The sequence below is a fragment of the Camelus dromedarius genome, chromosome 9, assembly GCF_036321535.1.
Source record: "Camelus dromedarius isolate mCamDro1 chromosome 9, mCamDro1.pat, whole genome shotgun sequence".
Taxonomy (NCBI): Eukaryota; Metazoa; Chordata; class Mammalia; order Artiodactyla; family Camelidae; genus Camelus; species Camelus dromedarius.
In genome coordinates this window covers 78440947-78467219 of record NC_087444.1, presented here as the reverse complement: position 1 = coordinate 78467219, position 26273 = coordinate 78440947, and the positions used below count along the sequence as shown (strand labels likewise).

Sequence of the window (26273 nt, the reverse complement as noted above, 5' to 3'; positions counted from 1 at the left end):
AAACTTACACAGAAGAGTCCAACTGTATATAACTCAATTACAAAAAAGGACTGACTTTATTTCTTACACGTTTTGCATAAGTGGGAGAAAGGCTGAAAGCGATTACATAACACGGTGAACAGCTGACAAAAAAAGAGCCTGGCACACAAATGTAGGGCTTTCCCCATGTATTAGCTTGGGTTGCCACAACAGAATAGCACAGACTGAGTGACTTAGACAAAGAAATTCACCTCTTACAGTTCTGAGGCTGAAAGTCTGAGATCAGGGTGCCACAAGGTTGGGTACTGGTGAGGGCTAGTTTCTTGCCTTGTAGACAGCCACCTTCTTGCTGCGTCCTTACATGGCAGAGAGAACGAGAGAGTGCAATCTCTCTGGTGTCCCTTCTTTTAAAGACACGGATCCTATCATGAGAGCCCCACCCTCATAACCTCATCTATCCCAAATTATCTCCCAGGGGCCTCAATTCCAAAAGCCATCACATTGAGGGTTAGGGTTTTAACGTATCGATTTTGGGACAACACATTTAGTCCATGACATCTCCACCAATCACTTACTGCACACCAGTGTTCTTACATGAAAATACCAATGTTTATTCATATAAATATAGACAAATTTATTTTCAAATGAAACAATAATTTCTCCCTGCTCTGAAGTTCTTCATTCTTCAGTTCATGCTGGGTTTTTTCCCCATCAGCTTATCTCAGGCTTGTTGTATTTTTCACACCATGAAGATTATGTATCTTCACATCCATGGAGGCAGTATGGTAATGACCCTGCTGTTCCACACAATTACGTGTTATCTTTCCCCAAGTCTTCTTTATTCTCACCCACAAGTTTCTGTCAGCTGAAGCACTCTAGTTTGTGAGGAAATCCCTTCCGTGATACTTCTAGTTCTAAGGAACAAACTCAAAACTATTAATGTGGCCTTAAATCAGGTTCAAAGTCCCATCCAGAAAAATGGATTTATAATTCACTTTGTCGTATGTGACCAATAAAATAAAATTACATTGGAAATAAAGTATCAGTAACTTTTATCAAATGAAGAATGCACTTCATTAAAAATGGCTGATCCAATCAACTAAGCTTGCTACGTTGAAACTAGGATAAAGCCACTGCCTCAGTTGATTTCAAGTCATCAGGTCAAAAGTCACCAATGACTTTTGCTCTTTGGCTTCCAAAGTGGGACATGTCATCAAACTGTCCCGTTTTTACTCAATTTATGTACAGACAAATGCCTTTCCCCCCATGCCTCTCTCTCCACTACTTTGCTAGCCTCCCTCTTTGCTTTTACACATTGAAAACAATCTTAAGCTTTTTCTTCGGAATGTGTATTCTGATGCCGAATGAGGGATGAGCTCCGACTGTATGCCTTCCCACATTTACTGCATTCATAGGGCTTCTCTGAAGAATGACTTCTCTGATGCCGAATGAGATCTGAGCCACTGCTAAATGCCTTCCCACATTCGTTACACTCATAGGGTTTCTCTCCAGTATGACTTCTTTCATGGAGAATAAGGGACGTGCGTTGACTAAAGGCCTTCCCACACGTTTTGCACGTATATGGTTTCTCTCCAGTGTGAATTCTTTCATGTTGGGCAAGGTGTGCACTCTGACTGAAGGCCTTCCCACACTGATCACATTCATAGGGTCTATCTTCAGTATGAATTCTCTTATGTCGAGTAAGAGATATTCGATGACTGAAGGCTTTCCCACATTCCTCACACTGATAGGGTTTTTCTCCAGTATGAATTCTCTGATGTTCAATAAGAAATGACTGGCGGCCAAAAACTTTACTGCATTTATTGCATTTGAAAGGTTTCTCTTCAGAATGAATGTTCTGATGTATTTTAAGGTTGGCAGTTCCAGAAAACATCTTCCCACATTCCTTACATTCAAACAGTTTCTCTTTCTTTGCATGAACTTTCTGGTGTTGAACAAGGGAGGAATGCCGACTGCAGACCTTCTCACATTTATTGCATCTGTACAGCTTCTCTCTACTGTGAATTCTGAGATGCAGAATAAGGGTTGAAAGCCGCCTGAAGACCTCCTCACATTTATCACATCTGTAGGGTTTCTCTGAAGCGTGAATTCTCTGATGGAGCATAATGGATGAAACCCTGTTAAAGGATTTCCCGCATTTTCTGCATCTATAAGGATTCTCTAAACGGCGGCTTCTCTGCTGTAGACTCTGACTTAAGGCGTTCTCACTTTCATGAGTTTTCTCTCCAGTATGAATTCTTTTATGCATAACAAGGACTGGTTTCTTATTGAACCCTCTCCCACACTTACTACATTTATGTATTTTCCTCCCATTATGAATTTTCTTATGAAGTAAAAAAGATGACCTTCGAATGAAGGCTTTCCCACATTTTCCGCACTGGTGGACATTTTCAGCAAAGTGACTTTTCTGACGTATACTGATAGGTGGACACTGACTCGAGGCTTTCCCACAGTCAAAGATTTCCTTTTCATCATGAGTTTTTCCATGTAGACTAAGCGTTGCTCTCTGAGTGAAGCTTTCCCCACATCTGCCACATTCATAGCTTTTCCTTCCATCGTGAATCTTCTGGTGAAGAATGAGGGATGAGATCTGTCTGAATGCTTTTCTACAACTACTGCACTCATAAGGCTTCTCTCCAGCATGAGAGTTCTGATGAAGCTGAAGAGAGAAGCTCTGACTGAAGGATTTCCCACAGTCATTACACTTTAAAGATTTCTTTCCTGAATGCACCTTCTTGGGTTTTATTAGGACTGAATTTTTCTTGCAGCCTCTCTTTCCTGTGGGAACTTTCTGTGGTGCAGAAACTGGTTTCTGATAGATGCTTTGCCCAGATTTGTTGCTTTGACTTGGAGGTAACTTCTTGGTCTCACATTTAGACCCTGAGTCTGAAAGACATCAAGAAATTCAATGTTTGTTTTCCTTTGCTAGAAAAGTGGAGCTTCCATGCAATCTTTCTCAATCATAATGACAACGATGATGATCAGAAGAGTAACTTTTTAGTGTTGTGTTATGGTTTTAACATAGTAAGGGCTTTATAGAAATACTTCACAACTGAAATTCAGGAAAGCTTGCAATTTGAAATGAATGAATGAAGTTTTACTTATAGAACAAATTTTTACCATATATGACATTAGACTCCACAGACTGTTCATTAGATCATACAGCTTTATTATATGAAGCATCCAGAAAAGGCAGAAGGTAAACTACAGGCAGAAAGCAAATTAGTGGTTGCCCAGGGCTGGAGGTGGGCACGAGGGATCTTATTGAGGTGATAAAAATATTCTAAAACTAGATTACAGTAATGGTGGCACAACTTAGTAAACTTATCAAACACTACTGAATTATACATTTAAAATGGGTGAATTTTACAATATGTAAACTATGTCTCAATAAAGTTGTACATTTTAAAAATACATTCATAAAATCAAATCTTTAAAACAAACTGGACTTCTGGTTTCTGACTCCCCATGTAAAATTTTGGAAGTCACCATTTTGTCCTAACAAGTAAAAAGCTAAACATATGGTAAAACCAACAACTTCTCTTGAATCCATCAGAAAGGGGAGGACACAGGGCAAACCACTTCCTCCAAGACTTGAGAGGAAGGTGAAGAATACAGGGAGTCACAGCTTATCAGAGTAGAGAGTCACAAGGAAAACCACCATGGGAACCTGCTCTGGGGTAGGAAAACCTGAACTGGGATTAACAAATTGTCAGAGGCTCACTACCAACAAGTCTGAGAGTTAAAGACTCAAGAGGCACCTAGTTATGAGGCGCCCAAACAGCACTGCGAGATTTACCTTTAGGAGCTCGATCAGATTCTCACCTTAAATACAGGGGAAAAAGAATAATTCTGAAATATACCAATCTGTCCCTCTTAACAAGGCCTGCCCTCAGGGGCCACTAGGTAGCCACAGCCTACCAGGCTGAGGTTATATCTGAGCCTAATTGACCTGGGGAGGGAAATACCCAACTCCAACTGGCTTTAGACAGCCTGTACCACCTAAGAGGGGAGGAGAAAACTGAGCATCACTTGTGATATTCACAGTCCAGAGGAACAGGCTCACTAAAAGACTTAAAATCTAATCACAGGACTATAGAATGCTTCTGCACGACTCCACCTCACTATCACATTACTAAAGGCCTATTCACAGCAGTTCCTTTTAAATGGTACGTCATGGCTGGCTATCAAGAAACAAAATTACAAGACACACCAAAAGGCAAAAAACACAACCTGAAGAGTCAGAGCAAGCATCAAAACCAGACTCAAGTATGACAGGGATGTCTGCATTATCAGACCAGAAATTTTAAACAAATGTGATTAATATGCTAAAAGCTCTAATGGAGGAAGCATATAGTGTATAAGAACAGATGGGCAATGTAAGCAGAAAGATGGAAATTCTAAGGAAGAACCAAAATGAAATGTTAAGAGATCAAAAACAGTTTAACAGAAATAATGCCTTTGACGAGCTTTTTGGTAGATCTGACACAGCTGAGGAAAGATTCTATACACTAAAAGATTTATCAATAAAATACTCAAAATCTGGAAAGCAAATAAACGTAACAGCCAAAGGCTGAGGGACAACTACAAGAGACACATGTGTAATGGAACATACGTTCAATGGGAATACCAGAAGGAGGAGGAAAAAGAGAAAAAACATTTGAAGGAATAATAACTGAGAATTTCACCAAATTAATGTCAGACACCGAATCACTGATCCAAGACACTTGAAGAAGACCAAGCAGGATAAACGTTAGGAGACCTGTAACTAGGCATACCATTTTTAAATTGCAGGAAGTCAAAGAAAAAAATCCTGAAAGAAGCCAGGAGGAAAAAGAGACCCCATCTATAGTGGAACAAAGGTAAGATTTACATTCAACTTCTCAAAAACAATGCAAGCGAGAAGAGAGTGGAACGAAATATTTAAAGTGTTGAGAGAAAGAAACCACCAACCTAGAATTCTGTACCCTGTGAAAATTCCCTTCAAAAGTTAAAGAAAAATATAAAGTCTTTTTCAGATAAAGAAATACTGTGGGAATGTGTTCCCAGTACACCTGCTTTGCAAGAAATGTTAAAAGAAGTCCTTTGGAGAGAAGGAAAATAATGTAAGTCAGAAACTCGGATGTACACAGAGAAAGGAGAAGCACTGAAGAAGGAAACGAATGAAGGCACAAAAATCCTTCCATTTTCTTACTCTTTATTGATATAACAGATAACACTTTATTCAAAATAATAATAGCAACAATGTATGTGAATAGGTATGCTTATATAATTATCTTATGTTTATGTTAATGTGTACTTATACACAAGTGAAATAAATGACAACACTGATACAAGGGGCAAGAGGGAGGAATTAGCATTATTGTTATAAGGTACTCACACTACCTATGAAATGCTATGGTGTTATTTAAACGTGGACATGGATTAACTGTAAATGTATATTGTAAACTCTAGGGCAACCACTAAAAAAAGTTTAAAAAGTGAAAAAAAAAGTGTAACTGATATGCTAAGAAAAGATAGAAAATAGAATTACGTGAACATTCATTTAAAAATCACAAAAGGCAGAAAAAGAATGGAAGACAAAAACAGGAACAAAAAGTAAAGGTAACAAATAAAAAACAGTAATAAATATGGTAGATGTTAATTCAGTAATATCAATTATCACTTTGAATGTCAATGGTCTAAAGGTAGAGACTGTAGAGATTGGATCAAAAAAAAAATGACCCAACTGGATGTTGTCTATAAGAAACCCATTTTAGATGTAAAGGCACATATAGATTAAAAGTAAATGGATGGAGAAAAACAGACCACGCTGACACTAATCAAAAGAAAACAGGAGTAGCTATATTAACTCCCAGCTGGCTTAAAAACATGGAGAGTAATTATGGATAAAGAGGGGCATTATAATGATAAACAGGGCAATTCTTCAGGAAAACATAACAATTCATAACATGTATGTACCTAACAACAGAGCATCAAACTACATGAGACAAAAACCAATAGAAATGCAAGGAGGAAGAGATGAATCCACTATTATAGATGGAGACTTCAACACCCTCCTCCCACAAGAAATAGACAGACCTAGCAGGCAGAAAATCAGTAAAGACACAGTGGTTATGCCATCATTCAACTGGATATAACTGACATCTATAGACTATTTCACCCAACAGCAGAATTAACATTATTCTCAAGCTTACATGGAACATTCACCAAGACAGACCACATTCACCAAGATAGGCCACAGAACACACCTTAATAAATTTAAAAGAATAGAAACCATACACTGTCTGCTCTCAAACCACAATGAAATTAAACCAGAAATCATGAACAAAAAGATCACTGGAAAATCCTCAAATACTTGGAGATTAAGCAGCACACTTTAAATAACACATGGGTCAAAGAAGACATCTCAAGAAAAATTTTTAAATATTTTGAACTAAATGAAAATGGGAGCACAAGTTACAAAAAATGTGTGAGATGCAGTGAGTAGGTCTTAGAGGGAAAATTATAGCATTGAATGCATATATTAGAAAAGAACAAAGATCTAAAGTCAATAATCTAAGTTTCCCACTTAGGAAACTAGAGAAAAAAGAGCAAATTAAATCCAAAGTAAGCAGAAAAAAAAGAATAAGAATTAGAGCAAATCTTTGAAATTGAAAACAGGAAATCAATAAAGAAATACAATAAAATCAAAAGCTGGTTCTTCAAAAATTAATAAAATTGTTAAGTTTCTAGCTAGGTTACCTAATAGAGAGAAGACACAAATTGCTAATATTGGAAATCAAAGAGGGCATATCACTACAGATCTCATCAAGTATAATAATGGAAAACTGAACAACTTTATGCCTACAAATCTGATAACCTAGATGAAACTGATCAATTCCTTAAATGACACAATTTTCCAAAACTCACACAAGAAGAGTAAGATAATCTGAATAGGCATATATTTATTTTAAACTCTTGATCAGTAATTAACAACCTTCTAAAGAAAAAAGCATCAGGCCCATACGGGTTCACTAGTGAATCCTACCAAACATTTAAGGAAGAAATCATACCAATTCTCCATAATCTCTTTCAAAGGACTGCAGCAGAGGGAATACTAATGCACTGTATGAGGCCATCATTACCTTAAAACCAAAACCAGACACATCACAAGAAAAAACTACAGACCAATATTCCTGATGAAAATTGATGCAAAAATCCTAAACAAATTCTAGTGAACCAAATTCAACAGCACATTAAAAGGATCGTAAACATGAGCCAGTGGGATTTATACCTGGAGTGCAAGGATAGTTCAATATGGGTAAATGGATGTAATATATAACATTAACAAATTAAAGGCCCATAAAAACACATGTTCATCTCAACTGATGCAGAAAAAGCTTTTGACAAAATTCAATACCCCTTCATGATAAAAACACTAAACAAACTAGGAAGAGAAGGAACTACTTTGATTTTACACCAAAAACTTTTTGAATCAATAAAAGAATTTGGTAAAGCAGCAGGATACAAAATCAACACTCAAAAATCAGTTGTCTTTCTATACACTAACAATGACCACTCTGCAAAGGAAATTGAGAAAACAATCCCATTTACTATAACATCAAAAAGGATATATTTAGGAATAGGTTTAACCAAAGTGATAAGAGTTGTACAATGAAAACTATAAACATTGCTAAAAGAAGTCAAAGATACAAATAAATGGAAAGACATTTTCTGCTTGTGGATTGGAAGGCTTAAAATTGTAAAAATGTCCATACAATGTTATCTACAGATTCAGTGCAGTTCCTCTCAAAATCCCAGTAACAATTTTTGCAGAAATAGAAAAAAGTCCTAAAATTCATGTGGACTCTCAAGGGATACTGAATAGCCAAAACAATATTGAAAGAGAGGAACAAAGTAGGAGGCCTCACACTTCCTGATTTCAAAACACACCACAAAGCAGCAGTAATTAAGATGGTGTGGTAGTGGCATAAAGACATAAAGATACACAGACCAGCGGAAAAGAATAGAGAACCCAGAAATAAACCCTTGCATATCTGGTCAAATGATTTGCAGCAAGGGTACCAACCCTGAAAGTACAGTTCCGTTCATGAATGACATTGGGAAAACTGGGTATGTACATGCAAAAGAATAAACCTGGACCCTTACCTTATGACATATACAAAAACTAACTTAAAATGGATTAAAGACCTAAGTGTAAGATGTAAAACTATTAAACTCCTAGAAGAAAACATAAGGGAAAAGCTTCAGGACATTGAATTTGGCACTGATTTCTTGAATATGGCACCAAAAGCATAGGAAAGAAAAAAAAATACACAAATCAGACTACATCAAACTTAACTTTTGCATGTCAAAGAAAACAACAGTGAAAAGGCAACCTATGGATATTGCAAATCATGTATCTGATAAGGGGTTAATATGCAGAATATATAAAGAACTAAAACTTAAAAACAGAAGACAAACAACCCTACTAAAAAATGGGAAAGGATTTGAATAGACATTTCACCAAGAAAGATAGATAAATGGCCTATAAACATGTAAAAAGATGTTCAACATCACTAATTATTAGGGAAATGCAAACTGAACCCACAGTATCACCTCACACCATAAAGATGGCCACTGTCAGAAAAACAGAAAATAACCAATGCTGGGCTGGCAAGAATGACAAGTTGGAACCCTTGCGTACTGTTGGTGGAAATGAAAAATGGTGCAGCCACTGTGGAAAATGGTATGGAGGTTCCTCAGAAAATTAAAAACCAAACTACCATATGCTCTAGCAATCCTACTGCTGGGTATATAGCCAAAGAAATTGAAATCACGATCTCGAAGAGATATCTATGCCCCCATGTTCACTGCAGCATGATTCACAGTAGCCAAGAGGTGGAAGCAACCCTGATATCCACTGAGAGATGAATGGATAAAGAATATGTGGTACATACGTACAATGGAATATTATGTAGCCTTTAAAAAGAAAAAATCCTGTCATATACTACAACACGGATGAACCCTGAGTACACAATGCTAAGAAAAAAAGGCCAGTCACAAAAAGTCAAATGCTGTAAAATTCCATTTGTGTAAGTATCCATAGTAGTCAATATCATACCAAGGGCTGAATGAAGGGGTGGGAATGTATACTACTTAGTGGGTATAGAGTTTCAGTATTGCAAAATGTAAAAGTTCTAGAGATATCTTCACAACAATGTAGATATACGTAATGTATATTTTTAAATGGTTAATTTAATGTTATGTGTTTTTTTTTTACCACAACTGAAAAACCATAACTTGACCAGCTGAAGAAGAATCTATTAGAAAACTGAATGAGTTATTGACAAATAGTCAAACTAAAGTTATGGAAAAGTCTTTTTTAAGGAATGAAGTTTGAACATTATCATCAGAAATGCTATATTTAGAGAGGTCAGAATACACATTCTCTGAAGGGAAACATGAAAGCCAAGGCAGGGGACTTGATAGGTGGGGATAAGGCTATTAAAAGCTGAGCTTGAGACCAGAAACCTGGGTTCAAATCCAGCTGTACTGCCACTTCCAAACTGGGTGACTTCGGGCAAATCTCTGAACCTCTCTGGTCCTCAGTTTCCTCATCTATAAAATAGGAATAATAATAGTACCTACCTTATAGGGTTGTTGGGAGGAAACTGTACTTAGAAGAATGTCTGATACCTAGTAAGGGGCTTATTAAATGTTGGTTATTCTCCCTCTGGGGGCTCACACTGACGAGACTTGAGTTCTCTACACAGGCCTCGGGACTCAGAGGTGGAGAAAGTCGCTCTCAACTATTATCTTAAAGATGTTGCCCTCTCATGGTGGAGGGAACGCTCGCACAGAATGTCAGCTTCTAAGCCCTGGTTCTCTGTCACTCACCCGAGCCCCAGCGTCTTTTCACTGGCTCCACCATCCAGGGCGCTTTCCCTTTCTCCAGTAAGGCGATCACATTTGGCCTCCGAAAGGAAAGTCCTGCACACAGGGAGACACTGGACTGAGTATGATGTGGGCACCACAGCTTTAGTATCAACAGAAATGGGGGGTTATCAGCACAAAAGGAGCACGGAGGATGTGAAGGGCAGATGGAGAATAAGGATGAAAGGTCAGTCACAGCCAGCAGAGCTGTTCATTTCTAACTCTACAAAGCCAACAGTTTTCCTGAAAAGTTGGACCAGAAACTCCTGAAGCTGGCTATTCAGCTACTGCCTTTCCACTCCGAAGCCCACCACTCTCTGACCTGTTTTGCGGTGCACAGTATTGGGCCCTGCAACCCACACTTCTACACCAGCCGCTCGCTGGCAGTGTCCACCAGTAGAGGCACTGGTGGTTTCAATTTCTGCTTTCCTTTTTTTCCCTGCACTCCCAGAACTAGCCTCATCTCGCCTCCTCAGGAGGATAAACAAACCAGGCACGGCGCCTCTCGCCTTCAGAAGTCTGAGTCCCTTCCTCGATGTCCTAAAAACTCCAAACTCTTCCCTCTGTCCCCCCAGCCCGAGGATGGTGGCCATAACCATCTCTGTGTTATCTCAGTGTCCGACACTCACCTTTTAACAATAAGTCAATTCTTTATATTCTTGCTCGTAAGACAACCTGGGCGTCCTCAAAAGGTTACATGTATGGTTACTATATGACCGGCACATACCACTCCTAGGTATATACCCAAGAGAAATGAAAATGTGTGTCCACGTAAAGATTTGTACTTGAACAAATCAGATTCATTACAGCAGCAGATTCATAATAGCCACACAGTGGAAACAGCCCAAATGCCCATCAACTGGTGAATGGACAAACAAAATGTGGTCTGTTATCTGACCACATGCTACAATGTAGATGAACACCAAAAATATCACAGTGAAAGACGCCAGACACAAAAGACCACACAGTCATGATTCTCTCTCTATGTAAGGCCAAGAATAGGCAAATTCAGAGAGACAGAAAGTGGATTCGTGTTTGCCTAATCTGCGGGGATCAGTGGGCAGGGGGAAATGAAAGGTGATTTCTAGTTAATAGGTGTGGGGTTTGGAGGTAATTAAATGTTCTAAAATTGACTGTAGTGATTGGGTGCATAGCTCTGTGAATATACTAAAAGCCAATGAATTACATATTTTATACAGGTGAACTATATAATATGAGATTATACTTCAATAAGACTATTAAAAAGCAAAACAGATGTGGAGTGGCTTGTGCTCCTGACTAGACTGACTCATGTCTGTCAACGGGCCAGCTGTGCACTATGGGAGGAGAGCCTTACCGAGAGAAACCAGGTTCTGGTAGTTTTCCAACATGACATCTTCGTACAGATCCTTCTGAATGGGGCTCAGCCACTCCCACTCCTCCTGGGAGAAGTAGATGGCCAAATCCCCAAATGTCACTGGTGCCTGAAATGCAAAATCACATGGCCTTTCACCGTGGGTTTGTGCTTCCACGCGGCTGGAGAAAACGTGGCCTTGCCCAGATGGGAGGTGTACAGTGCCAGGACTCTACTAAGGAAACATTTGCAGGTCTCAGGCCAAAAGGGGCAGGTGTATTAAATAAAACACAAGGTAATATATCTGTTATTAAAGATTGTGTTGCATAAAAAATGTATCAACTTGGATTTACTGGGCACTGACAAAGACAAGGCATTTTCCTAAGTACCATGCACATACTGGCTCATGCTAGCCAGTGACTGGGGCACTGCTGAGAGGATCACAGCAACGTGACAGATGAGGAAACTGAGGCCCAGAGGGGCGAGGTGACCTGCTGAAGGTCTCACAGCTTGTAAGTGGAGGAGCTGAGGTTCAATCTGGGCAGTCTGGCTACTGATTCATGTCCCTAACCTCATGTGAGTGCGTTACACACGGCAAAACGTTATTTGCAGCGAGGAGGGTACAGCTCAGTGGTAGAGTGCATTCCTAGCATACATGAGGTCCTGGGTTCAATCCTCAGTACCTCCATCAAGGAGAAAAAATTTTTTTAAATAAATAAATAAGTAAACCTAATTAACCTCCCCCTAAAAAAGGTTATTTGCAGATGAAATCAAGGTTATTAATCAGTTGACCATAAAACAGGGAGAGGAGCCTGGATTATCTGGGTGGGCCAACGTCATCACAGGAGCCCGCAAGAGCGAAGAATTTTCTCTAGCTGGTGGAAGAGGAGAGCAGAAAGGGAAGCTGAGGAGATCTGAGGCATGAGTGGGGTCTGACCTGTTGTTGCTGGTTTGAAGATGGAAGAAGCAGGCCACATGGAAAGTGGGAGAAGGAACTAAATTTTGTCAATAACGAATGAATCCAGAAGAGGACTCTGAGCCTCAGTGGAGACCACAGCCAGCTGACGCCTTGATTTCAGCCTTGTGAGACCCAATGTAGAGGATCCAGCTAAGTCATGCTGTGCCTGACCTCCAACCCACCAACTGTGTGATAACCACAATGTGTGCTGTTCTGGATGGCCAAGTTAACAACAATGTGTGCTGTTTTGGATGGCCAAGTTTGTGGTAATGTGTTATAGCAGCAATAGGGAACAAATACACGTAACTTAGAGGGCAGACATGTTGATTATGAGAAATCTTATTATACCTGGCTTACTTGATCATCAAAACTGATGAAACATGATTACAAGAGGTTGACTCCCTGGCCCGGCTCCAACTAACTCAACCTGTATACAGGGTTACGAGGAGTCTCAGAGTTAGAGAGGCATCCTCCTTGTGAATATGGGTTGTACCAGCGAAAGCAAAGCAACACGAAGAGATTAACTCTGCAGCGCACAACCAGTCCTCCTCTGCCCTAGCAGGTCACACCTGGGCACACACAGCCTCCTCGAGAAGTCACGGTGGCTCTGCTCTTCCCCCTGGGGAGGCCGTGTCTCCCAGGGCAGGCAGAGGCCCTGGAGATGTTGGATGCACAGGCAGATGATCATGCGCATGCTGAGGGTGAAGCCGGGGGCTGGCGGGGGGCTGGGGGCTGGCGGGGGCTGCGGCTCCCTGGAGCCCTTCTCAGGCTCCCGCCCCCTGCGGTGACAGGAAGACACAGGGAGTAGGTCTCAGCTGGGTCTCTGTGCGGCAGAATGTTCCCATGCATAGAAAGCAGATGGTTTCTTACAGGATGGAACTTTCCCAAAGAGGAATCTCTACTTACCTTGGACTTGGGTTTCCCACGTGCAGCAGGCATCCTTTCCTTCTGCAGAGGGGCGGAGTGCTGAGATGGTGGGGCTGGGAGAGAAGTCATGAGGCTGACTGGGCCTTGTGGGTGGTCCCAGAGACTCTAGGATAAGACTCCCCAGGCCCCACACCCCGGTCACACACACATGCACATGGAAGGAGGCCAGAACATCTGAAGCATTCCTGCCCTTCTCAGGATCACGGAGGGGCCAAAGCCAACGTTCTCCGCTCCTAAGATCACAGGAGGCGCCGGATCAGGAGGCAAGTGAGACGTGCGGACACCCGCTCTTCCCCCTGACAAGTGTTTGCTGAGTGCCTACCAGGCGCCAGACACTGCCCCAGGCAATGGGGAGAGCAAAGTCAGAGCACAGAAGTATGGCTCCCATGCACCTTACATCCCAGTAGGGAAGACAGGGCCACACAAGAGCACAGGGTTAGCTGAGATCACAGCCCTGTAGGAAGAAAGGACCTGAGCAGGGCGGGGAGTGAGGGATGCTTGGGAAAGGCCTCTCAGAGGAGGCAACACTGAGGTGTGAATGTAGTGCCAGTGTGAGCTACTTGGGCACTGGGAGAAGAGCATTCTGGGTAGAAGCACAATAGATGCAAGGGCCCTGCGGCAGACACACGTTTAGCATGTGGAGGGAGGCGAGAAGGTAGGTCCGCTGAAAGAGAGTGAGTGAGGTGGGGAGTGGTGGGTGAGGAGGTGGCTGAGGTCAGGAGGGGCCAGGTCATGAAGAGGTGACAGGCAGCTCGGATTTCATTCTAAGTGTGATAAGGTATCACTGCAGGGGGTGCAGGGGTGGGTGTAGCTGAGCAAAGGAGTGATGGAGTGATGTGGCTGCCTTAACATTTAATAAATTTTTTTTGGTGACTATGTGGCAAATAAACTGGGTGTGTGTCCCAGACCACAGAGCTAGGCATTAACCCTCCTCTACTGTGCAGAGATGTTAGTCAGAAGCCCTCAGAGGCCAAGAGGCAGAGCTGGAGCTGGCTTGCCCTGGGTCCCACAACTCCGTTGTGCACACCTCTCCAGCTGCGTGCTCAGTGACATCGCTTTGATAGCTTACAGTGGGCCCTGGTGGGATTATTTACACCGCGGAAATTGGCAGATGCTACAAATTATCCAGCACACCGCTGTCGCAGGGTCAAATACAGAGAGAATTCAGGTGTCCAAGACTCTGTCACACACAGTAGTGGAGGGTTAATGCCTAGCTCTGTGGTCTGGGACACACCCCAGAGCAGCTGCCCATGACACAAAATCCTGAAATCTTCTGTTTCAAAACATCCATGCCACTTTTGCATCCTGCATCATGATAAACCTGAGTTAATCTATAAATCATGTTTTAAGTTATTTACCAGACAAGTACATTGCTTGGCTCTTCTGAGTCCTCAAGTAAAACGGACTGCTCCAGGAACCGGCACCGTGTCCGGCCTGGGTTTTCTCATAGCTGTTTGTGCTCAGTCACACCCCCCAAACTGAAGCAGCACGATTCCTGTCCACAAAATACTTTTCTCCAAGGAACTCAGCATAGCTGGGGAGAAAAGAAGAGCAGTTTGATATTAGATATTTCTGGATTCAAAGCTTGCCTCCACCAATTACTGGCTGTGGGAGAGCTACACAGAGCCTCAGTTTGCTCATCTGTACAATGGGGTAAACAAAACCTACCTCACTCTTGGCTGTTTAGTTTACACAAGACACCTTCAGCAATGGGCACATGGTTATCTCTTGCCTTTCTTTTCCTTTTAAAGTCAGTATACACCAAGTGTCGCCAGGGAAGCCTGACACCCCCTAAGAGGGCTGCAGTAAGAATTCTCACACAGTGCTAGTTGGAGAAACTGGCAATTTGGCAGTATCTCTAAGACTGAAGGTGCACAGAGCCTTTAACCCAGCAACCTCATTTCTAGTATTTGTCTTCAGACATCCCTGCATGTGTGTAAAATGACAGGGTCTGTAGGAAGAGGCAGCACAGCCCTTCAGTGAAGCGTGTCCGTCTGCAGTCAGGCTGTCTGCGTTCAGCTTCCACCTCTGCCAGCCCCTACCTGTGTGACCGCAGACCCGCTCCCTGTCCGCCCTGGGCCTCAGCTTCTTCAACTGTCAGCTTCTGCAACCAGCCACAGGGCTGCTGTGAAAGTTAAATAAATGAAAACATGCAACACACTTAGAGCGCTGCCAGTGCCCTACAAATGTCAGTTTTTAAAATTATCATTATTATTCCCACCAAGAGACTGGAAACAGCTGCTTATCAATAGGAAAGTGGCTGAGTGACTATGACATGCACATACAAGACACCATGTAGCCCTTAAAAGGAACAAGGCAGCAATACACCAGTGGTTCTTTGCTGGGGGCAGTTATGCCCTCACAGGACACGTGCAATGTCTGGGAACATTTGTGGTTGTCCCAGCTTGGCATGGGCTGGGGAGAAGCTGGTGCCCCTGCGTGGAGGCCAGGGATGCTTTAAACACCTTACAATGCACAGGACAGCACTCAGAGCAAAGAATGATTTGGCCCAAAATGTCAACTGTGCTGAGGCTGACAAATCTGCTCTACATGTACTGTGTGAAATGATCTCCAAGACAGAGTGTAATAAGGGAAAAAAAGGTATAGAGAAAATGCTCAGAAAAAACAGAACACACAATACGAATGCATGAGTTTGAAAAGGCACACACAAGTTCTCAAAGGGAAACAAAAGAAATTGGTAGCAGTGGTTGTCCCTGAGGAAGGGAACTAGGTCACTAGGGTTGGGAAAGGAAACTAAAACTCACTTTTCCCTATCTATGCTTTGGCATTCTGTATCGTGCATGTATAATTACCTCCTCAAAACACCACCACCACAAATAAAACAAAGAGGCTGGATCCCACACCACCTCAGGGCAGGGATGTAAACCTGGCCGGTCTTATGAGTCCCAGACCATCAGTTGGGAGAGGGCTTTGCAATTTAGCACAAAGCTAAATCCTTGCTCCTAAGGTGAGAATGGCTAGACTGTGGATGAGAACAAGCTTCAGAGAGTAACTGGACAGTGGCCATGCCTCCCCTCACGGCACATCCCTGCAATACGGTGGGACTGTGCTGGGTGTTGAGCTGGATGTGGGTCCTGACATCCCTGAAAGCCAGCCATTACACACCCACCCAAGCTCACTGCTTCTGTTCAGCCAGAATTTCTTTTTGCTGTACACTTGTCTAGTAGTTTAAGATCACTCCTACCCTGAACCTGCCAGCCCTAGAAGCCAGAGATACAGGAAGGTACTTTCTCCAAACACCCAGCTGTAACAGAAAACACAGAATTTGCATGTGAATGTCAGCCTTGCCATTTCTCTGCTGTGCATGGGGACAGATTTGATTTCCTCACTTGCAGGATGGGGCTAGGAATGCCTCTAATGCAGGGAAGCCAAGCTGCTGGGACTACATTTGATAAGATATTGAAAGCACCAGTCACTGTTACCCTCCTCCCCTCTCCTCTCCACCAAATTAATTTCTTTCATTCCTAGAAGCCCCAGAGGAACCCACAAACTCTCACCCTGTTTGTACACCAGAATCTCTTGGGAGCTTTTTAATAAATACTGATAACTGGGCTCCATGCCAGAACAATTAAGTCAGAATCTCTGAAGACTGAGCCCAGGCATGTTTTATTTTTATCTCTTAAGGTTTCCAAGGTGATGGTAATGCAAAACCATAGTTTAGAACTCCTGCCCCAGTCTCTGGCTGTAGCCCAGACCTCAGTGCTGGGGAGGAGAAAAGTCTCTGATAAGCTCAAAGCCAAACTCTCACATTCCCTGATCAAAGGAGTCCAAGGAGTCATTGATGGTGGCCATTTCTGGCTTTGGAGCTGACTGAGACGCCCACGGGAAGCCTGGGTGTTGATTCTGAAAACAGCACCCACTGTCACCCTGCAATCCCTTCACCCTGCTTTACTTTCCAAAATACTTATTGCCACCTGTTATCAATTTAATTTCATCTCTAGTAAATGCAAGCTCCAAATGAGCTGGAGCAGAGTCCATCTTGACTAGCAAGGTGTGGGGCTCATGCTCCTGCCCTCCTAGGACCCTGACTAGAACATTCTAAGTCTAAGCTCAACCTGGATTTCAGGGTTATTTTATCTCTTGGCCTGAAACTTTTCCTTTGGGGCCCCACCTTTTGCTTTTCTTTCTGTGGATTTTATTATCTGGGTGTGGAATCCTTGGGGTTATTAGGTTAATAGTAGAGCAATTATCATTTATACATCACTTACTTGCGTCACGCACTGTTTCACTTAACGTTCACCACAAATCTAAGACCGGTACCACTATTATCCCCGTCTTGCAGGTGAAACCGAGAGGCAGCAATTTCAGTGACCTCTCCCAAAGTCACACAACTAGCAAGTGATGGAACCAGAAGCCCCAGAGTCCCCCCAAACTACCCTGGCTAGGAAGGAAACACAGCCATATGCAGCCGCAGGTCCCAGAGACCAGGGTGGCCCCTGCCCTCCCTCCGCACGCACGCTGATGCAGAAACACACGCAGGAGCGGCTGGGCTGCTGGGGCACCGCTTCTCAGCTGGGGGAGGTCAGCCCCTCAGCTTTGAGGACCGACGCCCAACCGCAAGTCCAGAAACGTAAAATCCTCCAGCATTCACCTACTTCGGCACAGGGAGCAGGGAAAACCGCCACCGGCACCACAGCAAACGCCCGCACCCACACAGGCCCCGGGGGTGCCGAGCACTGCACGGGGCGGCTCACCTTTGCTACTTCGCGTAGTTCTCCCAACGCTGAGGCGGGCGCGGTTCCCACCCTGTTCCACCGAGGGCGCAAGCCTCCCGCAGCCGCACACGGAACCCCTCTCCCGGAGCCTGCACACCCGCACGGCCGCTCAGTCCTGCCCCCGGGGCCCCCCTCCCACAGTTACAGGGAGACACACCAGGACAGCAGTCACGCACACTCACTCCAACAGCACAGACCCGCGGAGCCACGCTCACGTACGCGCCCCGGCGCCCCGCCCCCCGGCGCAGGCCCTGCCCTCCCGCAGACGCCGCACACCCCGCGGGCGAGGGCGGTCGCGGCCCTGAGGCACGCTCCCGTCAGCACACGGCGGGCTCCGCCTCACACACGCAGAGGCGCCGACACGCGCCCTCCGCTCGAGCACACGACGCCGCCACACGCGTCACTCGCTCAGACATACGGAGTCCTTCCCCTCACGCTCAGTCACCACACAGCAAGACACGGCCCCGCGGGCGTACACATACACCCCGTCCCACACTCACTCCGTCCTCCCGTGTCGCGCCTCGGCGGCTCCCACCCGAACGACGCGCAGGACGCGCAGAACCCGCGCACTCCCCTCCGCCGCCCGGGAGGGGCGCACCCTGGCCCCGCCCCCGCCCCCTCACGCGTGGGACACGTCGGCGGCCACGGCCCCGCCCCAAGGGCGTCCCCGAGAGCACGAGGCCCCGCCCCTAAACAAAGCCACGCGGCCCAGAGGCGCTCACGCTAACCTCTCTCGGGACCAGTCCACAGGCACCAGCCTGAGGCCCCGCCCCCTCACACGCAGCGGCGTACGCAGGCACGCTCGTGGGCGACGCCGTCGCGCGACAGCCCGAGCCCCGCCCCTGTGCCAACCCACGCAGCACGCAGGGCCGCGCGCACGCGCAGGGCCCGCTGTGCGCTTCCTGGGGCTCTACGCATCACTGTCCTAATGAAATCACGTAGTCGTATTCGGGCGCTAAAGCCCTTCCTTGAGCCGTTCAATCAAATCCAACCTCTCCAGCTCGCCGCCATCCTCGGCAACCACACTTTCCGGTCTGGGGCCTTATCGCCCCAACACCCTCCCCTTTGCCCTCCGCGTTCAGACGGAGCTGGAGCGGGGCTCACCCGCGGACCGTAACTCGCGCGTTCGCGCTGCGAGCTCTAGCTGCAACTCCCAGAGGCCTCGGGGTCGTGCTGCGGTTCCAGGAGGAACCCGGAAAGGGAGGTTGAGGGGTCCGGGCTGAAAGAAAATTATCCGGGAGAGGGGCGGAGGGGTGTCCCTCCAGGCTGGGAGCAGGATCTCGCTCGCGCCTTCACTGAACAGCCCCAGAGTCCTTTGCGCGGCGCCTTCTCGGGGTCCCAGACTACATCTCCCAGGAGACCCCGCGGCCGGCTTCCGCCCGTGTGCGCGGCGGCCGCGCGGCTGGCGGGGACGCGGGCGCCCTTCTGTGGCGGCGTGTGGGATGACCGCGAGTGTGTGAGAGGAGACGCGAGGTGTGACCCCGCCCCTGTCGTCCGGGTCCGGAGTGTGACTGCATTCGTGCATGTGGGGCCCAGATTGTGTTATCGTGTGTATGTGTGAGGATGAGCCATTGTTCGTGAACGTGTGACTGTGTGTGTGTGTGTGTGTTGGGACCCACAGATAGTGGGTGTAGAAGCTACCGTGTCTGGAAGTGTGTGCTTCTGTATGTATGAGTGTGGCCTGGTTTTTGTGGTTGTGTAGGTGCGTGTGGAAAGCTGCTGTTTGTGACCTTGTGTGTAGAGATCCAGTTCTGCGTTTTTATAGGTGTGTGTACATGTAATTCTGATTCCAATTCCAGTGTGCGGATTTTTGCCTCCACCATCAAGCAATTTTCTGACAGTAGCTGGGTGTCAATTATGTCCCTAAGGGTGTCCTCCCATCAGACACCAATCACAAGTCCAGGTATCCCCTGCACTTCTGACTGACCCATTATAGGCTGGAGGTTCCAGTGCCCCTTCCTCATGTTAGAGCAGGCAGACAGCTAGATATGAGCAGAGAAGGGGAGGCATGGGCCAAATGGCTCAAAACCATACATCTTATGATCAACAGGGGTCTCTGGAAAGAGAAAAGAAGGAATCTCTGGACTGATAATAAATCACATTTGAGGGTAACAAGTGTCCTGGAGGCAGGCAAGGAAAAGTGGGGAAAGGCAGGAACCTCCAGTGTCCAAATGTAACCTTTTCCTCATAAAGCTCTCATTACAATAAAATTAGCCTTGCAGATTAGAAGCACCCATCATGCGCCGATGCCATGACATTTCTGATCCAGACTAAATAAGGAGGAAGATCCCTCCTCCCCTCGGGAAGGTGGGACTGGGATGAATATCAGGGAATACGACCCCAAACCCTTCCCTCCCCAATGAATATTCTGCCCATTTATTTTTACACTCTATGCAACCAACTTGCCAAAGAAACTCAGTGCAGCTGCTTACCTGAGCCTGCCTGCTCTCCCATGGAGAGTCCTGTCACTTAATAAATCCTCACTCTACTTTCTTGATCTCCATGTCTCATCTCTGAATTCTTTCTGAGACAAGAATCTAATCACTGGCTTCACTGGGGTTTGATTAATTTGCGAGAACAGCTCACAAAACTCAGAGAAATTTTTTACTTACCCCCCGGTTTTTATAAAAGGATATAACTCAGGAATGACCAGATGGAAGAGAAACAGAGGGCAAGATATGTGGGAAGGGGTACAGTGCTCCCATGCTTGCCACTGTTCCAGAACTGCCATGTGTTCACCAATCCGGAAGCTCTCCGAATTCCATCCTTCTGAGTTTTTATGGTGGCTTCATTACTTAGGCATGATTGCTTAAACCAGGACTTTAGTGACTGAACTCAGCCTCCAGCACCTCTCCCCTCCCCAGAGTTCTGGGGATGGAACTGAAAGTTCTGACTCCTGAATTACTTGGTTGGTTCCCCTGGCAACCAGCCCCATACTAGTCATCTCCTTAACATAACAAAAGATACCTTGTCTGGCTCTTCACAAAGGAAATTCCAAGAGTTTGGGGAGCTCTGTGCCAGGAGCTGGTGAAGAACAAATACATATTTCTCATCATGTATCACAACATCACAGTATGTGCGGGTGGGTCCCAGTGCTTGCGGTTATGTTGATATGACCCTATGAGTGAGAGAGTTTCTGGGACTGGGTATCAAGAGTGAATGTGTGAGATTAACAAACTTAATAATAAAAACCATATCAGCATCTCAATGGATGCAGAAAAACCTTCTGATAAAATTCAACATGCATTTATGATTAAAAAAAACCCTATAGAGAGTGGGCACAGAGCAAACATACCTCAACATAATAAAGGCCATATATGACAAACCCACAGCTAACATCACACACACTGGTGAAAAGCTGAAAGCATTTCCTCTAAGATCTGGAACAAAACAAGAATACCCACTCCCACCACTTTTATTCAACACAGTTTTGGAAGTCCTAGCCACAGCAATCAGAGAAGAAAAAGAAATAAAAGGAATCCAAACTGGAAAAGAAGATGTAAAACTGTTACTTTACTAAATTAGGAGGTTGGGATTAACATAAACACACGACTATATATAAAATAGATAAACAAGAACCTACTATATATAACAGGGAACTATATTCAGTATCTTGTATATGTATAATTGAATCATTTTGCTGTACACCTGAAACTAACACTGTAAATAAACTATACTTCAATAAAAGAAAACAAATAATTAAAATTTTTTAAAAGTAGACAGCTGAATGCTAAGTACCATACAGAATCCACTATTTGTATGATAGTGTATCATTGTAATCAAAAGGAGCTGTGTGCATACGATTTTGACCAAAAAATTCTTTCTATTAAAATAAATTATTTTCATTTTTGAAAAAAAAAAAAAGAGTGTGTGAGAAGTTTGGGTTTCCCAACTCTGTGACTAGATAGTGGTAATCAAAATAGCAGCTAACAGTACTATCATTAGGGCTTTCAGTGTTACTACTACGACCGCTAATACCAGCAGTCAGCACTTCCCCACTGCTGTCCTGGGTCTAAATTGTATTTTCCACTTAAGGTTTTATTTCATCCTTTTAACCCTTGTCTGAGTTGTTTCTACTGAAATCTCCAGTTTCCAGGTATATAAACTGAGGCACTGGGAAGTTAAGGACCTCACCCAAGGGCACACAGTTAGAAAAGAACAGAGCTGACTTTTGAATCCAGGTCTTGCTGACTCCAAAAATCTTTCCAACCCTTCCAGGTTTGTTCTTGGAGTTTGTTCTTCTTGGACTGGGAGATTCTTCTGAGTACCTGGTGGTTCTGGGACAAAAGGGGTGGCCAAGAGATCCAAGAAACCTCAAGATAAACCTGTAACTTGGCAGGTTCTCTGTTTTCTTTAGACCACCTCCCAAGGATGAGTATCATTTCTTCTGCTGTTTAGGGGAATTTGATGGGAAAGTCTGGGAAACCCTGGACTGATGAAAAAGCTTTATGCATCCAGAGAGACCAGAGTGCTGGGGGTCAGATGTCCTGAATCCCGATCCGGCTTGTTCTGTCTGTCTTCTGAATGAGGCAACCTTCGCCCAAGAGGCAGGTGAACTTATCGAAGGCAGCAAGTTTGTCCCAGAACCAGGCTCACAATGCAGGCTTTTTCTTTGATCTGGTCAGTTCTCCCTGGCATCCTAACCTCTGTTGACATTTTGAAACTCATACCTGCTGTCTGGGAAGCTGCTTTCCCTCAGGAATTGGCCAGAGGCTGGGCACCCACAGGCCCTGGGACTGCTAAATGAACTGAGGAATGAATGCATAAATGAATGAACACTGCTAGTTTAAACACACAAAACTGAACTTTAAAGACATTACAGTATTTCTTAAGTGAAATTTTGAGAGCCAAGGTTCAAACCAGAAATTTCTGATACAAAACCACAGTGATATTCCAGAGCTTGAGCTTAATTTAAGCCTTTTTTTTTTCTTGGCTTTTTCATTTATTCTTTAATTTATCCAATATTTTCTTTAGTTATATACCAAGCTTTTGCCAAGCTGGTGTAAAATGGTTAAATAATAACAAAATAAAGATGGTCTTGTTGCAGCTGAGGGTAGGCTGCTCCAAAGTTTGCCTCAATGGCATATAGACTATTTTGAATTAAAGTTACATAAGAAACAGCTGGTGCAAGAGGGACACTTTGACCCTCCTCTGCATTTCCCCCGAAAGCAGGAAATCTACCATGTGAAAGGTGCTCTCCCTGTACCAGGAGGCAGAGTGACATCCTTACCACCGAAGATAGGGAATTCAGGGCCAAGAAGCCTGTATGAACAAATCTTGTTACTACTTAAATTTACCACCCAAATCCAACTCTGTTTAGATTCTTCACTAATTGAGCACTCAAAGCCTAAGTTTCTTTGTCCTATTAATTCCTCACAAATCTATCGCTTCTCTGTCTAAAACGTATAAAAGCTGCCTGCTCTGGCCACTTTCTGGGTCTCACTTCTATGAATTAAAGTTTGTTTCTTTTTCCCCTGTTAATCTGTCTTGTGTCAATTTTATTATTAGTCCAGTCACAAGAACCCAAGGCGGGTGGGGAATTTCTTTCTTGTTGACAGTCTTCAGAGTCATGGAGATCACAGTCAAATAAATAACCCTTCCATTAAACAAGCAAATAGAAAGATTAGGATTGGCCAGGGTCACGAAGCAGTGGCCATGACAAGGACAGATTTCTGGAATCCTGGTGTTTCACCATCAAACCTTGTACCATCCCTCTGGGAGAACAAAGCGCTCACAAAACCCAACGTGCCCAATTTGCAGGTCACCACACTGAGACCCCAGAGCGGAGGAGGGACTTGTCCAAATCCCCAAACGATGATCATGATGGCCATGCGGGATGCTGACACTTGAATGGTCACTGTGTGCGGGCACCGACTTAAGGCTCCTTAACTCTACAACAACCTTACGAAGGAGGCAAGTTCTAGCATCCTCCTCCTTCTACGACTGGGGAAACTGAGGCGCAGCGCTTGTGTACCTTGCCCAGGGTCCCAGGGCTAGTGAGAGACGGAGAAGGGGCTCCACAGGGCACTTCGCAAAAGGGGAAACCAACGCCCAGAGCGGATGGAAGGGGGCGGACAGGGTGGGCGGCTGAGAGTCCGCATCCCCTTCGAATCTGCTCCGTCTCCTCCCTGGGGGAGCTAGGACGTCACCTGCGAGCGAGGAGGCGGCTCTTACCGCGGAGACTGGGAATCCCATTCGGAAACCCGGGGAGGGTGCGGGGATCTCACTCACCTCCCGGGGCATTTCTACGGAGCCCGCACTTCTGGCCCCGGGAACGCGGCCCGGAGCGCCTTGCGTGCGCAGACTCGGCCTCCCCTCAGCGCGACCTGCGACACCGCTGAGTCTCCGAAGGCTTGCGGATCCCTGGACTCAACTGACCGAGAATGCGCGCGGGGCTAACGCAATGAGCACGCGCACCTCTGACCTGTCCTTTAAAACTGGCGGTGTGGCCGCTCCACCAATCGGAATCCTTCCCTCAGCCTGGCCCCGCCCCATCCTACAGGCTTCCGGCGTCTCTGTCTCCAAGGCAACCGTTAGACTGAGGGCCTGGTAAAGAGCGGCCCGAAGACTTCTGGGTATTGTAGTCTCAAAGGGGCAGAGAAATGGGAGGCTCACTTGTTCCTAAAAGGAAGACTGTGATAAAAATGCCTACATCCAGGGATGACTGCGTGGATAGAAAGCACGTGTAAATGGTTCACCAACAGTTATTTGCTAGGGAAGCAGGAAGGCATTTGGAGGAGGAACAGGAGGGGAAGGGAGAGGGAGAAAGGTGGCCGCAGAGGCTTCTGGGAGTTGTAGTTCAGCAAGCTGCGACCCCACCACGGATCCGGTAGTCGTCGCCGAGCAACCGAGCAACCGATGGAAGTGAGACATGTCCCCGACCCATCGTTCCCGTTTTCTTCCCCTGGTCCTGTTTGCCAGGCCCTGCCACGGCGGCCGGGCCCGTTCGGTGGTCTTGTGGTCAGTTGTAGAGGCTCCACCCTCCGTTGTGGACTTCTCTGAGCGTGTCGCGGTCACTACGGTAACACAGCTCGTTCGCGCCCGTCCCTGGCGTGGTGACGTCACGCGTCGGGCCCTGCGAGAGGCAGTGGGCGCATGCTCATGGGGAGGGCGACGGTGGGCGGGCCCTGGGAGGATCCCTGGGGCTGGTGTAGGCAACTGCCACCTGCCAGCCTAGGGTCGGAAGTTTTCTTGAAATAATCAATAATAAATGAAATAATCAATAATAAATGGTCGTGCCTGCATGCCTGCTTTCTAGTAAGTGCGAGAGACCTCGCTGGATTCATTCTCTCGTTTTTCTTTTTTTTTTTTTCTTTTTTGCTCCCAATTTGGTTGGAAACCCTGACTTTCCATTTCACGCCTGTCTCCCAGAGAACTGGGCCCCTACTTGGTCTCAGGGGCACCCCCGGCTCCCCTGCCCGCCCTGGGCCTTCCTTTATTCATTCAGCAGCTCGTTTTTAAATGCCCCGAAAGTGTCAGTTGCCAAGGAGACAGCGGTGAGCCGACAGAGGAACGGGTGGTTGCAGCGAGGATACGCAGAAAGTGAGCCTGTGTTTCTCAGCCTCAGCGTTATGCACATTTGGGTCTGGGGGCCGTCCTGTGCACTGTAGGGTGCAGAGAAGCACCCGTGGCCTCCGCCCAGTGCTGCCAGGAGCCACACCCGCACCCTGACTCCGAGTCATGACAAACAAACCCTGCTCCAGACACTGACAAACGTCCCCTTGGTGGGCAAAGGCAGCCCCCTCACTCCACCACCCCAACCAATGCTTTTCAAGGGCTTTTCCTAAAAACAAAACACTGCTTTTCGTAAGCACTTGTCCTATGTTGGAATACCTTGGGCACCTAGTAAACTCTCACCAGCTCCTTAAAATCTAACGTTTGTATATTTGAAAGTTGCTGAGATCGGATCTTAGAGGGTCTCATCACAAGGAAAAACAAAAAGCTACGTGAGGTGATGCATGCTAGCTAACCTTACTGTAGTGGTCATTTCGCAGTATATACATATATCAAATCATGTTGCACACCTAAAACTCAGGTAATGGCATATGTCAATTATAGCTCAGTAAAACTGGGGGCAAATCTTTTATCGATTGCTGTGTTGAGCTGACACATTAACAAAACTCAGTTTTAAAGAAATTTAAGAGCCCCTCCACCCCCTTCACCACCACCATCCCACCATCAAAGGGAAGGGGTGCTGGATGTACAAGGCCATTAAAGACACGCAGGGGAAGTTACAAAAAGCCAATGTCAACCAGCACGTGAAAAGATGCTCTATATCACAAATTATCAGAGAAATGTAAATCAAAACTACATTGAAGTATCACCTCACACAGATCAGAATGGCCATCATCAAAAAATCCACAAACAATGCTGGAGAGGGTGTGGGGAAAAGAGAGCCCTC

At 45.4% G+C, this 26273-nt stretch overlaps 1 protein-coding gene across 13 annotated transcripts; it reads right to left on the bottom strand.

The window, feature by feature from the left end:
• Nucleotides 1–37: 37 nt before the first annotated feature.
• On the bottom strand, nucleotides 38–19194 carry ZNF667 (zinc finger protein 667). 13 transcript variants are annotated; one of them, XM_031457309.2, is made up of 6 exons: nucleotides 18977–19194; nucleotides 14495–15261; nucleotides 13116–13369; nucleotides 11255–11381; nucleotides 9883–9975; nucleotides 38–2886 (listed from the first exon to the last, which is right to left on the bottom strand). In XM_031457309.2, the coding sequence occupies exons 3-6, from the start codon at nucleotides 13203–13205 to the stop codon at nucleotides 1307–1309; spliced, it is 1890 nt and encodes a 629-aa protein (XP_031313169.1). In that variant the 5' UTR covers nucleotides 13206–13369; nucleotides 14495–15261; nucleotides 18977–19194; the 3' UTR covers nucleotides 38–1306. The 13 variants fall into 13 exon arrangements, with proteins under 13 accessions (XP_031313169.1, XP_031313176.1, XP_031313178.1 ...); XM_031457316.2 differs by having other exon boundaries at nucleotides 14495–14670; XM_031457318.2 differs by lacking the exon at nucleotides 18977–19194 and adding an exon at nucleotides 18601–18964 and having other exon boundaries at nucleotides 14495–14670.
• Between the last annotated feature and the right edge of the window lie 7079 nt (nucleotides 19195–26273).